General features: G+C 30.5%; 1 protein-coding gene across 1 annotated transcript; it reads right to left on the bottom strand.

The window, feature by feature from the left end:
• Window positions 1-4575: 4575 nt before the first annotated feature.
• Window positions 4576-15994, bottom strand: LOC143062032 (WD repeat-containing protein 37-like). The gene is made up of 9 exons (XM_076233883.1): window positions 15982-15994; window positions 12898-13083; window positions 12262-12443; window positions 10539-10599; window positions 9535-9720; window positions 8549-8687; window positions 7534-7668; window positions 5694-5808; window positions 4576-4990 (listed from the first exon to the last, which is right to left on the bottom strand). Exons 1-9 carry the CDS (start codon window positions 15992-15994, stop codon window positions 4865-4867), a joined length of 1143 nt encoding a protein of 380 aa, XP_076089998.1. The 3' UTR covers window positions 4576-4864.
• Window positions 15995-16043: the final 49 nt, after the last annotated feature.

The following is a 16043-nucleotide window of genomic DNA, read 5'->3' as shown; positions in this document are numbered from 1 at the left end:
TATATCTATTATTACAGTTAATTATCAAGTTACATTGTTTTCATGAGGAAATCTTGAACTCAAGACAGGACTAGTCCGATATATACTTAACATAACATATAAAACCCAAATTTAACAGCATCGAAAACAAATTGTAGCACAAATAATCTTTTATCTTCCTGTACAGACATATTTCAATTGTATCTGAACAATTTCTTAACAGAAAGCAAAAAAAACAAGCGTATGTTAAAGTGGTGAAAAAAGGAAAGTTCGACTTATAAATTGTTCTACCAAATCTAAGCAACAAGATACCAATATGTAGGGAATTCTTGAAGCGCAATAAAAACAGTAAAGCTATTGCACATAGAAAACTTATGCTGTAAATACATGGAATTAACAAGCGAAAGAAATTTGAACCGTTAGAATATATACTGTATCTTTTAATAGTGTATCATAATAATAAAGAAGGTAAACCTGCTTCATTTTCATAGGATTTTATTTTCCAAAGTTTCCCTAGAAAAAGTCAGGTAAGCATATCGGATATGATGTTTATTTAAAATGAATAGTTAAATATATGTATGTGATATTTTAAAAAGTTGAACCGTTATACTTTTTATTAAATATAAATGTCTCTTTTATAAGAATATGTTATATATACTGGAAAGTGTAATAGGAACCTCTATAAAGTGGAGGATTATGCAGTTGTATTGTTGTGTAGAATGTTGAAAATATCATTTTGATTTTTACAGACAGAGGGTTAGCTACAAGTCCATCTGCAAACTATTAGGCCATCGGGACAAGCCACCACGAATTTGCACAAAAGTGTCTGAATAAATCCTACTCAACAGTAACTTCATTTACAAAATATATAAAATGGCTGAGCTTTGCGTAATACAAAACATGCAAAAAAAGGAGAAAATCATAGTATACTTCTGAAGAATTAACAATTTCTACTTCATGAGGTACAATTGTCACCTGAAATCTTATTTGAAACCATTCATTTTATTGTCAGGTATCGCTCATGTTAACAATTTCAGTAATGTAACCATTATTATCTTGCATAGTTACTTTATTTATAGTATATGTGAAAGGAGACTTAATAGTCCTTGGTTAGTAGAAACCAAAATGCCTGCGTATTACTGAAATTACTGCAAACATAATATCTGTAGAACAGCACCATCCTAACGAATTTCAAAAGTTATAGTGTCCTTTGAAATGTTATATTCTTGTTCTTGTAACATTCATCTCGAAAGGTTACATGTGCCATTGTAATGTGGAAGTACAGTTAGTGTGAATGGTTAGTCTCAAAATTTCAAAGTAACTGGTTTGTTACATTATCGGACAAACAGGTCCAAGTAGAAACAATCATAAGTTTTTTTTTCAGTAAGTGTTATTTATATTGACTTTAAGTCAGTGGTGATCAAACATTTTTAAGACAAAAAGGACAACATTTGTTTAAAGTAAAAACATGTTAGCACATCTTTATTTCTGAATATGTTATAAGTTTCAAAATTATTACCATTGTCCAAAATGCGACATTATGTTAGAATAAGAAATAAACGTATCATAGATACCAGGATGAAAATTTTGTTTTTTGCGCCAAACGCGCCTACTAAATACTCACCAGTGATACTAGAATAAATAATCAGCTGCGCCATGAGCGCATGATACCGTACGCCCTTCAGCTTGTGTGAGAATTTTTATGCAATAATCATAAATATTTTCTGAGATACGGTGCGGCATGAATGTGAAAAAAATACTCTTTTTTTAAAAAAAACTCAATCACTCTAAAATAGAATTTTGAATCATCACCAAAAAATATACAGATCTTCAGATTGACATAACTAAGAAGTGTGTAAAGTTTTAAGCAATAGTCATTAATGGGTTTTAAGATACGATGCAACATGTGAAAAAAACCCACTTTAAAAAAAAACTCAATAACTCCAAAATAAAATTTTTAATCATCACCAAAAAGTATACAGATCTTTAAATTAATATAACTAAGAAGTGTGTAAAGTTTTAAACAATAATCATAAATCGTTTATGAGATATGGCGTGACATGTAAAAACCCACCCCCATTTTTTACAAAAAACCCAATAACTCTAAAATAAAATTTTGAATCATCACCAAAAAGTATACAGATCTTTGGATTGATATAATTAAGAAGTGTGTGAAGTTTAAAGCAATAATCAGAAATCATTTTTGAGACACAGTGCGACATGTGAAAATACACCCCCTATTTTATTTATAAAAGTCCCTTAACTCAAAAAAATTAAATCCTATTTTCACCAAAAAGTATACAGATCGTTTGACCATTATAAGAAACAACTATATTAAGTTTCATGAATTTGGATAAGAGGTTCTCAAGTAACGGTGCGACATGTGGACGCTGGACAGACAGATGGACAGACAGAAGGACGCCGGACATTTGAATACCATAATATGTCCCGTCAAAATTTTGACAGGCATATATAAAAACAATAGTTTAATGATTTTCAAATCTCATTAATTGATACAAATTGTTAAGAAGATACAAATCAGGTAACAAACAACAGCTGGAAGAATCATGACAATCCAAATTCAGTCTAGATGTGAAAACAAGGAATATGACAAAATAAGCACAATCAGTAAAATACTAATCTAACACCTATTCTTATATCTAACGATCTACGAAGGCACAAACACATTGTATCGTTCTAACAATGCAATTCAAGATGGTGATTATAAAAATTTTGTAGTGTTGGTTGTTTGAGCAGTTTTTATGAAAGTAGCATATCGCTGGTAATAAAATATTTTAGTGTGGTAATGTTGAATGTTGAATGATATATAAAAACTCCAAATAATTGACATATAATATGATAATGCTGACAAATGGGAAGTTCACAATTTGAAAGTTAAAATTACAACGAATAAAAATCCTGAAATTAATGCAGGTGAATTTCCTACGATGAGAGAATAAAAAATAGTTTACTTATTTTTGTAATTTCAAAGAAAATGTTTATGATCGACAGTTCACTGCTAGATGCTTGAATATGTTTTATTGACAAAATATAGTTATATTGCATTTAAACATTTTAGTATTTTGTTCTTGTGTATAACTTTTTTGCAAAAATTTTATACTTCAAAAATAAATTCTTGAAAAAGATGCAAAACAATGTGATATTACTTATAGTTTGCTTTATTTTGCATAGATGACTTATAGGATCTCAGATAGGGAGTTGTCTGGAATTTTCAAGTAGCAACCCACTATCAAATCATGATAGGAAATACAACCCCAGGAATATCCTATCAATTGGGAGATATATACTCTCTATGCAGGCAATGCTGAAATGTTGCTACACAGAAATGGAAAGTTAACAATTGGAAATACCAATCGTTACTGAAAGCGTTTTCAAAGAATACAACATGCTGCTATGCAATCATGCCTTTTTTTGCTTTTATATTGGTAGATGATTGGGAAAAGACGGGAAAGACTTGTGCATTGCCCTGAACAATCATCATTTTCAATATAGAAAAAAAAACAACATAAAAATTGATTAGAACTGAATGTCATTCAAAGTTTTTTATTCTTTCGGATAGCTGTCTCATTGATGTATGCTACTATGCCTACATCTTATTTATATTATGACTTTAACCTAATATCCCCTGTAAGTGAAAAGCTTGTATTTTTCACAGGATGCTAATTGTGGCAAATTTTACAGTTAAATAAAATTTGCTGAAAAAAACAGCCAATATCCTTACCATCATACATTTACATATTAAAATATATATGGTTATGTTATAAAAACTTTCTAACATTGGATAAAATAAGAATTTTATTTTTCATTTTTTATTCATTATATTACATCATTCTATTAATGAACTATTAATTATCATTCCAAGCTTTTGACACTAAGAAATAATAAAAATGCAGATTCATTTGAACAACAACTAACAATATGTAAAAATAAAAACAAATTGAAAATAAGGAATAATAAACTGCAAGATATATTGCAATTTATCGAACTTCATTAAAATTTACAATTTCTTTAATAATTGTAAATTTCTTAAAATGATCATCATTGAATGACCGGTGATTAAGTGCTATTACATCCATCACACAAAAAGTTCAACTACCAAAATAAACTGACAATAAAGCATGATAAATGTAGTCTGTGTATTCCCATTTTCCATCTTATTGTATTTATATGCATATTCCCTCTTTTTGTAATTCAAGAAGTGTAACAGATATTTTCTTTTCTGACAATTATTTATTACCTTTATATTTTTCTAAATAATCAAACCTGCCTTGGATATCACATATTAAAGCTCAGCTCAATTAAAAGATCTCTTTCTTATCAATTTAGAACAAATACATCTATTCAGCCTGAACTGTATTCTGTCAGCTATAAATAAGATTCACAGAAGCATCCCTGAGGGATAATGCCTTATATACTAAAAACACATGTGAAAAGTCAATGTTGTATATGTATTGTATTTATAATATTTTTTCATAATTTTCTACAATGTTTATTTTATATGACAAATTGAGACTAGATAGGTTTCCCAAAACCCAAAACTTGCATTTTAAAAACCTCTGAGGACTTGTACAATACTTATTTGATGCACATACATTAGAGCACTTTCCAACATGAATTTCATCTGGCACAGAAATTTGACAACCCCTTAACACCGGTTTAACTAGCTGACTGGCAAAAACACATTATTATCCATATTTCTATACTCCTGGTGGTTGTAAACAAAAACAAATACACACAGAAGAAATTAAACAAATCTAATCTCAATCAATGTAAGCACAAAGTCAGATATCTGTTGACAGATAACGTATCCACTTAAAGTATTGCACTAATCACACATATGTATTTTTCTCTATTTCAAAGTTTTTTATTCTTTACTTTGAAAATTAATAGTCCATCCCAGTACTTGTCTATCAAAACCACATGAGAAGAGATTGCACACTGTGTTTTCTGTCTCAGACCAGCATACTGATGTCACCATTTTACTATGACCCTGAAAAAAGCAAAGCGAGATTAAGCTTCATTAAAAATTGGTTTTATTCCATATTAACCATCTCTTTCCTGAACCTTTGGGTAAAGTTAAAATTGTAAAAGTCAATCACCCTGTTGTAATCTACAGTTCCAACTTCCAAATTCAATAAATAAACAACTTAATAGTTACAACAGTGAATTTTAACCATTTTAAAATATTCAAGTGTAAATGTGTGTTTCCAGAAATATTACTAATTTCTGTAATGTGAAAGATTCTAATTAAAGAACTTGCACATGATATAAAATGTATGCCGGCAGCTTTCGATATACTTTATAAGTAAAGTCAACACTTATCACATCTCATTTTGGTTCAGTGTTTTCAATATATTTAAATTTGTATTCACAGTATAGTCATCCCGTGGTTTTAATGTAGCAAGTCAAACTTAATTCCCAATGTACATGATGTATTGATCAAAATCAGTAAGACAGTGGATACATTATTATTCATTGAATACCAAGTTTTGTGGATATCTTAGGTACAAATGAACCAACAAATTAAATGTTCAAATTATAGCAAATTTTCTATAGGCTTGTATGAAGACTTCTTCAAATTTAGGAAATTAAATATCCACAAACAAATCTGTTTTCCTCAATCCACAAAATATGGTACCCACAAAAATTAATGAATCCACATGTACAGTAACACAATAGTAATCACAACAAACCTGTCTATTACTTCTTGGTAACCTCCCAATTCTGTTACCATGGATATCATACAACCTTATATGTCTGTTATCATGAGGTATAGCTATACAATTATGGCTACCTGATACTGCTAACCTATAAAATATTTAAAAGGTCATATTAATTTTAACAATCAAAACAATTATTTAATGTCTAAATATAACACTTAGATGTGAGATGATTGCTAAGGAGACAAATATCCTCGTAATACTAAAGGACTAGTACTCAATCATCAACAGCACATTATACTCTCTTCATCAATAATAGCATATTGTGCCAATGAATAACTATGTACAAAATTCAAATGAAAACTTAAGGTCAGATATAAGCCTTAAAATTATGACAATTATGACAGACAGCAACCAATCACAATCACTGGACTACAGGATCCTCACTTTGAAATGTTTCTTCAGGTGCATGCATCTTATACAATTTCCATGGTGCAGACTTATTTGTGGATCTTGTATTGCTGATCATTTTAGCTATTCAAAGTTTCTGTCTTATCTACTAGAATTTTTAAGATATGAGGCAAATATACAAAAAAATGGTAAAATTCACTATAAATGACATACAATAGATTTTTTTTTAAAAGTTTCCTTAAAAAAGTATAAATTTTCTTATTTGACCTCTTTTGACAGAAACAGGAATTTGATGTTCATGTTCAGTAGGTGTTGTATGTTGGTGTGGTTAATAAGTGTTTATTATATCTCGATTTTTTAAATAGATTAAACCATTGATTTTCCCGTTTGAATGGTTTTACACTTGTATGTTTGGGTACCTTTATAGAAGAGGGGCGAAAGATACCAGAGGGATAGTCAAACTCATAGATTAAATAATAAACTGACAACACCATGGCTAAAAATGAAAAGACAGACAGACAATAATAGAACAGAAGACACAACATAGAAAACTAAAGACAAAGCAACAAAAACCCCACCAACAACTAGGGGTGATCTCAGGTGCTCTGGAAGGGTAAGCAGATCCTGCTCCACATGTGGTACCCGTTATGTTGCTTATGTTGTTTCAAATCCAATAAATAGTCTTATTCGGTAGGTCACATTCATGAAAGCAGAGGGTATTGTAGTTAGGACATAAGGAACATATCTGATATCATCTGTGAATTGGTTATTCCATAACGGTCAACCAACTCGTGATGGTGTCTGTAAAATTTACAAAGGGATGATTTCAACTTCACCATTTGAAACTCTTGGTTTAATAGCTTCCTTGTAAGCAGCAATCCTCTATCAAGGAAATCATGATAGGAAATACAAGGCCAACTGTTAATTGTGAGCCAAGGCTCTGTGTTGAGGACCGTTACATACTTTGACCTATAATGGTTTACTTTTATAAATTGTGACTTAAATGGAGAGTTGTCTCATTGGCAATCATACCACATGTTCATCTTCTCATATCTATAAACTTTTTTACTTTTTTAAAAACATGAGTAATTATATTTCAAGATAACATAAATTTGTTCATAGAAATAAAAATTCTTATTATTGGATTGCATTTCTGGATCGAAATTTGCTCTCTTAATTAAAAATCTAGACCAATTGTATTCTGCTATCAAACAATCCAAGATGGTGAAAGACACACATATATATTACCTTCAAGTGTTATTCTACTTCCAATGACTGTAGTTGTACTTTCCAAAAGAAGTATCTTAAATTATGCAAAGTTCTTAAACTTTATTATAAGTGCCTTCTGGTGCACATAAGTTTTCATATTTCTTTAATTTTTTCTGACATTCATTGTTCATGAGGGTTATCCAAAAAAGCACCAAGTCTGAAATCCAGTTACAAAATCTAAATTTGTAATTACCTATTTACTGATGAGTCTGTTCTAATGGTTGCTATGGGTGATCTCATATTTTTTAGATCCCACACTTTAACAGTTCTATCATCACTACCAGAAACTACATTTTCACTTCCAGCAAAAACAGCACTTGTTACAGGTCTGAAATATATAATCATTACCATACAAACTATTGCCTGGAAGCTAAAAACATAAAACTTCACATCAATTTTCACTAAATTAGTACACCATTTTATTTAGGGGTCAGTTGAAGACCACATCCTGGTGCAGGATTTTTTTCCTGCGTTGAAAACCCATTGTTAGACTTCAGCTATTGTCTGCTCTTTGGTCTTGTTGTTGTCTCCTTGACATATTCCCCATTTCCATTCTCAATTTTATGCTTGTTTAATCATTGCTGATAATTGCTCAAGTCACATAGGACTTTTGAATATCCTACTTAAATGAAACTGCATAGATATATCAAACAGATTCCATAACTTTATATTATGATGATTTTGTTACTAAGTCTAAAGGAATAAAATGAATCCAGATAAAAAAAAACAAGTCAAGCTGGCTCAAATATTTTTGGGAACACCACTTTTTTCATCATTTTAGGTTACTGAAAACTAGCTTCTTTTAAAATTGTACAACAGGACTACGCAGTATCATGGCAATATTTTCCCAGCATATAAATATAGAATTTATGTCATCTCTATTCACAGAACTAATCCATGAAATATTCCTACAAAATAAAATAACATCCTTGAAAAAGGATTTCCCCAAATGCATTGGTGCATAACCAATGCTGCAAGCCCCCAAAACACAAACACTCTCCAATTGAAGTAACAAAACAAGGTCCAACCCACGCTTTTTCAGAAAATATGATTAAATGTCAAGGATTAAAACTTAAATTTTTAGAATTATTCATTTTGGTTATTTTTGCTAAATACAACAAAAAAATCCTCCTAGTTCGTAATATAAAATATATGTCCTTCTCTGCGGTTTAATGTATTATAAGCAACACAATCTAAGGCTAACATACTGTGAGTGTCCCTGGAAGACATTTACAAGAAGATTTGGATCCCTCATATCAAACAATCTGAAGGTTGTGTCCTTAGATGATGTCACAGCCAATCTCTGTGTAGGATGAGCTCTCACATCAGTTAATTCTTGGTCATGACCTAAATCAAAGTTTAAAAAACAATCAACCATTGTTCAATAATATTGTAACTTTATGATGAAAATAACATCAATACATGAACACAAAAAAAAACTAAAAGCAAAGGAACAGCCCTTTAATTGCAGTTCTTCATCTCAAAGTCACTGCCAGAGCCACAAAGCAAAAACTTTCACCTCACAGCAAGTTTAAGACATCCCTTAGCACCAGTTTGAGCAGAATTCTTTGCAAAAAAATCCATATTTTAGAATTCAAGAACAAAACCATTGAGTGATGTTAATGAAATAAATCAAATATTTAGTCATAATTAAGCCTGGTAACCACACTGAAGTGTGCAAAATTATATAAACATTTAGATAACCATGTTGTACTTCGAGATGTATGATATATAACTTGGCAGATATATTTTTTTTAAGAAACCATATATGCTCATATATTCTATGGTCAGATTATTGTCTCTTTGACTCATTCCCCATTTCATTCTCCATTTCATCATATATGATTTCATCTAAAAAAAATCTCTAAGTACTGTTAAAGTTTACCTATAGCTGCCATGTTACACTTTTGTCACAAAACCCTTTCTATTATAATAACTTCTTGTATATATATAAATTAATATAAATAGTAATTGTAACATTCCTATCTTGTCATGTGCACACTTTATTTTGTATACTATGTATTATTATTTCATTCTTTGTACCAATGTGTATACAGTGGTTTTAAAGAATAAAATTGTCTTGTCTTATCTTGGCCTGTAGCCAGGAATTTCCAAGGGGGGAGTCGTTGGACTCATGAACTCGACTTTAACAGTCAAATTCAACTTAACTATAAGTAACATGAAAGCAATTTACCAGTTGATGTTATGATTTGTTCCCCAGTTTCTGCATCAAACAGAATGGTTGATCTATCCCATGATGCAGTTATCACCTGACTTCCTTCTGCCATCCAATCAGCAGCTACTACGACTCCCATGTGACCAGATAATTCCATTGTTGGTGTTCTTAATGTGCTAACCTCTTGAACCTGATCACACATATCTGTAATTCAAAATAAAGAATAAACCCATATTTCTTGAAATGAATAAAGGACATGCACCTTCAAGATATCTAAAACTTACGTTGAGACCAAGTTTCATCCATTAAATATTAGAATTTTGTTAGTCACAGGCTTTCTTGAGAACTTTTCATTTTGAGAAAGTCCTTGCATCATTATATATTGGTTTTGCTTCAGTTCTTTTTTTTTTTAAATGAAAAGCAAAGTCAAGAATCTTACATATGATTTGTGTGAATTGTTCAAAAGTTAACAAAAATGATAACACCCTCATTCAATTGTTTCCTGTCGTTATTTGTCCTAAATTCTATGACACAAATATCAAATGCTTGCTGACAACTTTTTCTGCTTTAAAATTGAATAACAACATCAAACTCATTTACCATCTTACAATTTTAATTGGTAAAACAGTATGCAAAAAGGTTACCTTAAAAACAATACTTGTTTCCATTCAACCCAATTTTACATAAAAATATTTAAAGGTTTTATTCAATGAATTTAGGTGTTTATAATTGATAATCTTCAATTTGACATATGGTATAGATAATTGTAAGATGATAATCTATTGATCTCCAAATGTCTGGACTTCTTTTTCATTGTCCCGTACAGTAAAAAAGAATTTGAAAGAAAGGTTAAGAAATAATCTACAACTTATTAACATAAAATCAGGTTTGGTAAGATGGTTACCTTAAAAAAATTTTTTTAAAGAATACAGGATATTTTACAAGTACTAAATCAATCACTAATCTAATCTTTAATTTTCTTAGGGTTCAGATTATAGAAATTTAACAGTAAAATTTGTTACCATCAACTACATCTTCTTTTTTTGATCCATCAATATCATCTTCTCCTGAAGAGAGAGATTTCTGAAAAAAAGGAAATGATTACATTATTTGGTCTAGTAAGTACTGTGGATTTATTGTTGGAGGGGTAAATTCAGTAAATAAATATACATCATAAGCGACCGCCCATTTAGGGGAGAGCTTTCTGTATAACACTGAAGTCATATGCTCTTCTGATTGGTAAATAATGTTTGTAATAAATATTTTTTGGCAGATGGATCAAAACTAGAGTTGAAAAAAATAAAAAAAAATAAATGCTGAATGTACTAATTTTTTTACTACAGGGTTGAAAAGTAATGGGGGTCAGTATAGGAATTCAGTGCGAATCTACATTGTTTGTAAACGAGGCCATGTGAATGCCCAAAAATGCTGCATGACCCTATGTTTTTATTGTTGCAAAAGATAGGGCTACATTTGTACTTTCATGAATGTTATATGAAAGTTTCCAATTTCTAAAGGTAAATCAGGTATAAATTTAATTCCATACATAGATTAGCATTAAAGTCGATGGGAGATTTTTTTACTGAATTTACCCCTGAATATAAGCTTTAAGTGAATCACTAATTTAAATGCTCTACTAATTTACAAATTTTCGATAGAAATGAATGTCAAATCTGGCTAAATCAAGAAATCATATATCCATGTAAATGCAAGTGTTTATCAATCTACGAAAATTGATACACACAAAAATAAATGAATCCACAGTATAAAGATATTGGCTAGCGTTATTCTCTATATAGATCTGATTTAAGGATGTTTGCTTGTCATCTTTTTGGATTTTTTGTCAGATTTTCAAAAATCCTCTAGTTTTATTCATTTGAATGCCTTAAAAAAATTGCCCATGAACCCCCATTTTTCTTTTTATAAATCTTTTACATGTATAATTATAAGCCATTTGTAAAAGTCTTATAAAATCTTATTTATTTTTAAATGGTTTTTGAGAACTTTAACTGGTCAATTATAAAGCTATGAAAAATCAAGAGAGAACATTTTCCCGCCAACATTCCAATGGCTAATATCTCGAAAACAAGCACATTGACCCCTATATTTTTTTTTGCTTTTTTGATTCCTAAATTAATCCCCTATCAATGTATACTAGTTTTATGGAAAGTTATTTATTTTGAAACTGAGCGGCGAACTTCCTTAATTATGAGTGATGTGTATACGACTGGATAAGAGTAAGTAAAAATAATTGACTGGTAATTTACATAGCACATATCACTTCAGCTTCTTATTGTAACAATACACAACAATGCCTTTGGTAATAAATATCAATTTTGTTTTTGGATATATTTTGTATTGGTGAAAATTGGATTCTTGTATCATTTCTTATTTTCATTGGCTACTGATTATTTTCTTATACATTTTACACCACATCTTTTTATAAAAAAAATTGTAAGGTGTTTTGCAGAACCCTGAGTCTTGTCTGAGATTGCTGCTGTCAGTGTGAAAGAATAATGTTGAATTAAAAAGTTAGTCTATCTATCAGTTAAATACAGAATTTAAAAATAAGCTTCTGTCCAAGTTTCACAAGCAAATATTTACTCATATATCTATATATATATATCTATATATATAAACTGATCACTTCTATTAATTTTGTTTGATCAAGTGTGGATATATTTCCAAAAATTAATGTTTTCTCATTTCTTAATTGATTAAATTGAATCATGCAATAAATCTTACAACAACATTCTGAGACAATGGACTGACATGTGCTCCCCAAATATGTGCTGTCTGATCTCCTGAACCAGTTAAAGCCAGTTCCTGGTTTGGATGGAATCTCATTGAGTTGACTGACCCCTGGTGACCAATGTATTGCAATAAACATTGATTGGTACCAATGCACCATATTCTTGCAGTGTTGTCTAAAATATAGATGTATATTTGTCATTATTATTGGCAGATGTAGAGGTTTATTTATGGTTTAGAGTATTTTTCCTAACTAAGATTCAAACCTGTATCTAATGGGAAATATGTACTCTTTCTATAAAAATTCTTTTAATGCATTGTTAAACAGATATCTCATTTTGCCCTAAATATGCAGCTTGCCCTTAATAGGAAGCTGTCATTTGTTATATACATGTAGATCCAACAGAATTTAACTGTGTATTTGAACATCACATATAGTAAAATCATTTGATTCCATTATGCAAAACATTTACCTTAGTTTTCATGTATTTTGTTTTTCAAAATAATCAATGTTTTGATAGAAACTAATTTTGAATCATACTCGTTAGCTAGTTACCAAATTAACAATAACAAAAGCATTTTAGAAACAACAACATTAACATTTAATATTGTATAAGTGTAGAAAAAAACCTGCTGAAGCTGTTCCCAGGACTGGTTGACTTGACCTTGACACAATGACCTCCCATACACCATCTCTGTGACCTCTGTAACTTCTTACAACTGCAGAATAATTAGGTGAAGGATTTCTAAAACTGGAAACAATTTTGCTGGTAGAAGCTTTGTAGGTTGTCTTTATCTTCTGTGATATTTGTGTAGCTGAAATTAGAATTCAAATAAATAGTAATAACTCAACTGTGTTAAAATGGTATATTTACAAATCAAAGTGCTTGGAAGCACTGAAGGGTAAAAATTGTTTTAATTTATTAGTGAGAAGTAACATAACATTTTGAACTTTAAAGGAAGCTTTGGTTGTAGACGATTCGACTACAATTTTGGACAAAGGAAGATGATTCCAATTTTTAAATATTTTTAATATATATATATATATATATGTCATTTTTTTGTACATAATTTATCATTCCAAGAGCAAAATGAGAAACAATGGTGCACATGGTCTTCCTCTTTATGTTTTTGATTCACCAAGTACCACTTATAATGGGAACGTTTGGAACCGATCAGATAATACAGATTAAGTCAGGAATGTCTTTGCCTGAATCTTTTGCGAATACAGTAAAAACTGGATCATTCTCTAGTTTTTTGCTTGCAACTCCAGTGACCAGAGTTTTCGGTTTTATAAAAGCGATAGCTACGATCATAGACGTTGTTCTCAATTTTTTTCGGAACAAATGAATCTCCTGAATTGCTGGAAATAAAAAAGTTATATCAGGAAATGAGTGAGCGTTTTAGTAGCGTTGATATCAAGCTTAGAGATCTTGCCAGTCAAATCACATGGACAACCACTGAAATTCAATTTGGTCTACTGGAACAAAATATAAACTCAAATTTTGAACAACTACAACACATTTATAATTTGCCGTTGACTATAAAAGATATAGAAAAGACACGTTTTATGGCATCCTTTAAAAGTACATGTTTGAATTGTGCGTCAAATCTTTTCCGTGGAATCATTGGAACTGATACAATATTTACGGGAAGTATCTTTAAAAAGGCAATGATAGCATTCTAATACGACCGCAGGAAATCGCAGAACTTTATGATTGGCACACTACAGTTATTGACCAAAGCAGTTTCCGCTGAACTCATGTATGATCGTTTTAAGTATGGTGAAAACTATTTTCAATTTCGTCAAGTTGAATGGACAGCGAGGATTCGAAATGTTACCAACTTGATGCAATCTGTCGACCAAGAGGTAGTGAGTAAGTGGTATGATCAGGCTACCATTGATATCGATGATTTATCCGTGAAGCATAATGGACTAAGTAATCACAATGTTTCATTCATCCTTTATAATTTTATTCAGGAAAAATACAATTGGCGTGATTGGCTTGTAATAGTGTACAATCCTATTTGGGGGCTCAAAACGCATATTAACCACGTGTATGACGGGTACCGTAAATATGGAGTACACGGAAGAAACGTTGCTATAGCTACCGTAGATAAATCGAAACCAGCAATTAATATGAAAGAATCAGCAGAAATCATTATGAAAACTAGTAATTCAGCATGTTCTCGACTCGATGCAAATATCGTTTACAACCAAATTGACGTAAAAACTAGAACATGCAGTTTGTACGGTTCTGTCGGCGTTATATCTTCACATGCAGATGTATGGTTCCAAGGCTTTTCGGAAAGATTAATACATACACCACTGAGATATGGAAAATACACTGTTTACGTCTTTGGTTGAAGCTAAAAAATATATGGCGACACCTTCTTTGTATTTGTCTCATTCAGGGAGAACTATATCAGCCATTATGAACTGATTAGGGTGGAATTCAATTATCAAAGAAAACTTAGTTCGATCAAATACTTTTAAGGTTTTTCAATATATTGATAGAAATCAGAAAAAATCAAAATACTATTCAATCCTATAATTATTTATATAATTAAGGTTGAATTCATGGTCGATAGCATATTTAAAAGATGTTTATACCATAAACTATTTAAAATTTGTTTATCAGGTCCGTCAATTATTTGAATAATATTATTCTTAAATGATATTAATTCAACACCATAGTAAAATCTAATAATCTAAACAGCAATGAAAGCATATGGTCCTACATCCTGTCGATATTATCTGTTTACGTTTTGGCCTTATATAACATGCATAATGTCATGCATTTCCCTGCAGACTGTGTATGGCATCCTTACATTAAATTCGTTTGATGTGTGATTGTTTCTTCTTTGATTAGAGTGCGTGGTATATTTATTTATTGTTATGACTCAATGCTAGCTTTCAGTAATTATGAATACTCTTTGATTGAAGTTAATGTCTTGTGTCTTAAGGAGCATTACTAAGTTTCAAAATAACAAGTTTTTCATAGCACTAGTGTATATTGATAGGATATCATTAGAGAAATCAAAAGAGCACAAAAAATATATATGTCAACGTGCTTGTTTTCGAGAAATAAGCCATTAAATGTTTGGCGGGAAAATAATCTCTCTTGATTTTTCTTGGCTTTATCATTGACAAGTTTACGTTCTCAAAAACTATTAAAAAATAACAGAGATTTTTTAAAAGACTTTTACGGATGACTTATAATTATACATGTAAAGATTTATAAAAGAAAAAATGGGGGTCAATGGGCAAAATGTTTTAAGGCATTCAAATGGATAAAACCAAAGGATTCCGAAAATCTGACAAAAATTCCAAACATGTCAAGCGAACATCCTTAAAGTAGTTAATTGTTTGTGTTTCCTGTCAACCTTATCAAACTATTTATAACTGATTTTAAGTTTTTTCTGATGTTGTGTATTGTCTACCATCGTCCAACATTATTGGATGATGGAAAGTTCAAAAATTGAATCTTTCAGAAACATGTAATTCTGTGGTTTTCGTTAGTTGCAGTATGCCAATTGTGTATTTCGATGATTGTTTGTCATAAATCATGCATTTTTGTTTGAATTGTTTCACACCTTGTCATGTCATGAACCTTTTAAGGCTCACTAGATGAGAAGGTTTTGTTCATTGCACCGATAATACCCCTTTTTGTCGATTTTTTTGTTTTACGTATCATTTCGTATATCCTCTACTTATTGTTTGCATTATTTACACTTCTTTTTACACTCATTTTTGATTGGAACATAGTGTTTTT

Source organism: Mytilus galloprovincialis, chromosome 2 (genome assembly GCF_965363235.1).
Source record: "Mytilus galloprovincialis chromosome 2, xbMytGall1.hap1.1, whole genome shotgun sequence".
Classification (NCBI taxonomy): domain Eukaryota; kingdom Metazoa; phylum Mollusca; class Bivalvia; order Mytilida; family Mytilidae; genus Mytilus; species Mytilus galloprovincialis.
Note: the sequence above shows the minus strand (reverse complement) of the source record. Positions and strands in the feature narration are given on the sequence as shown.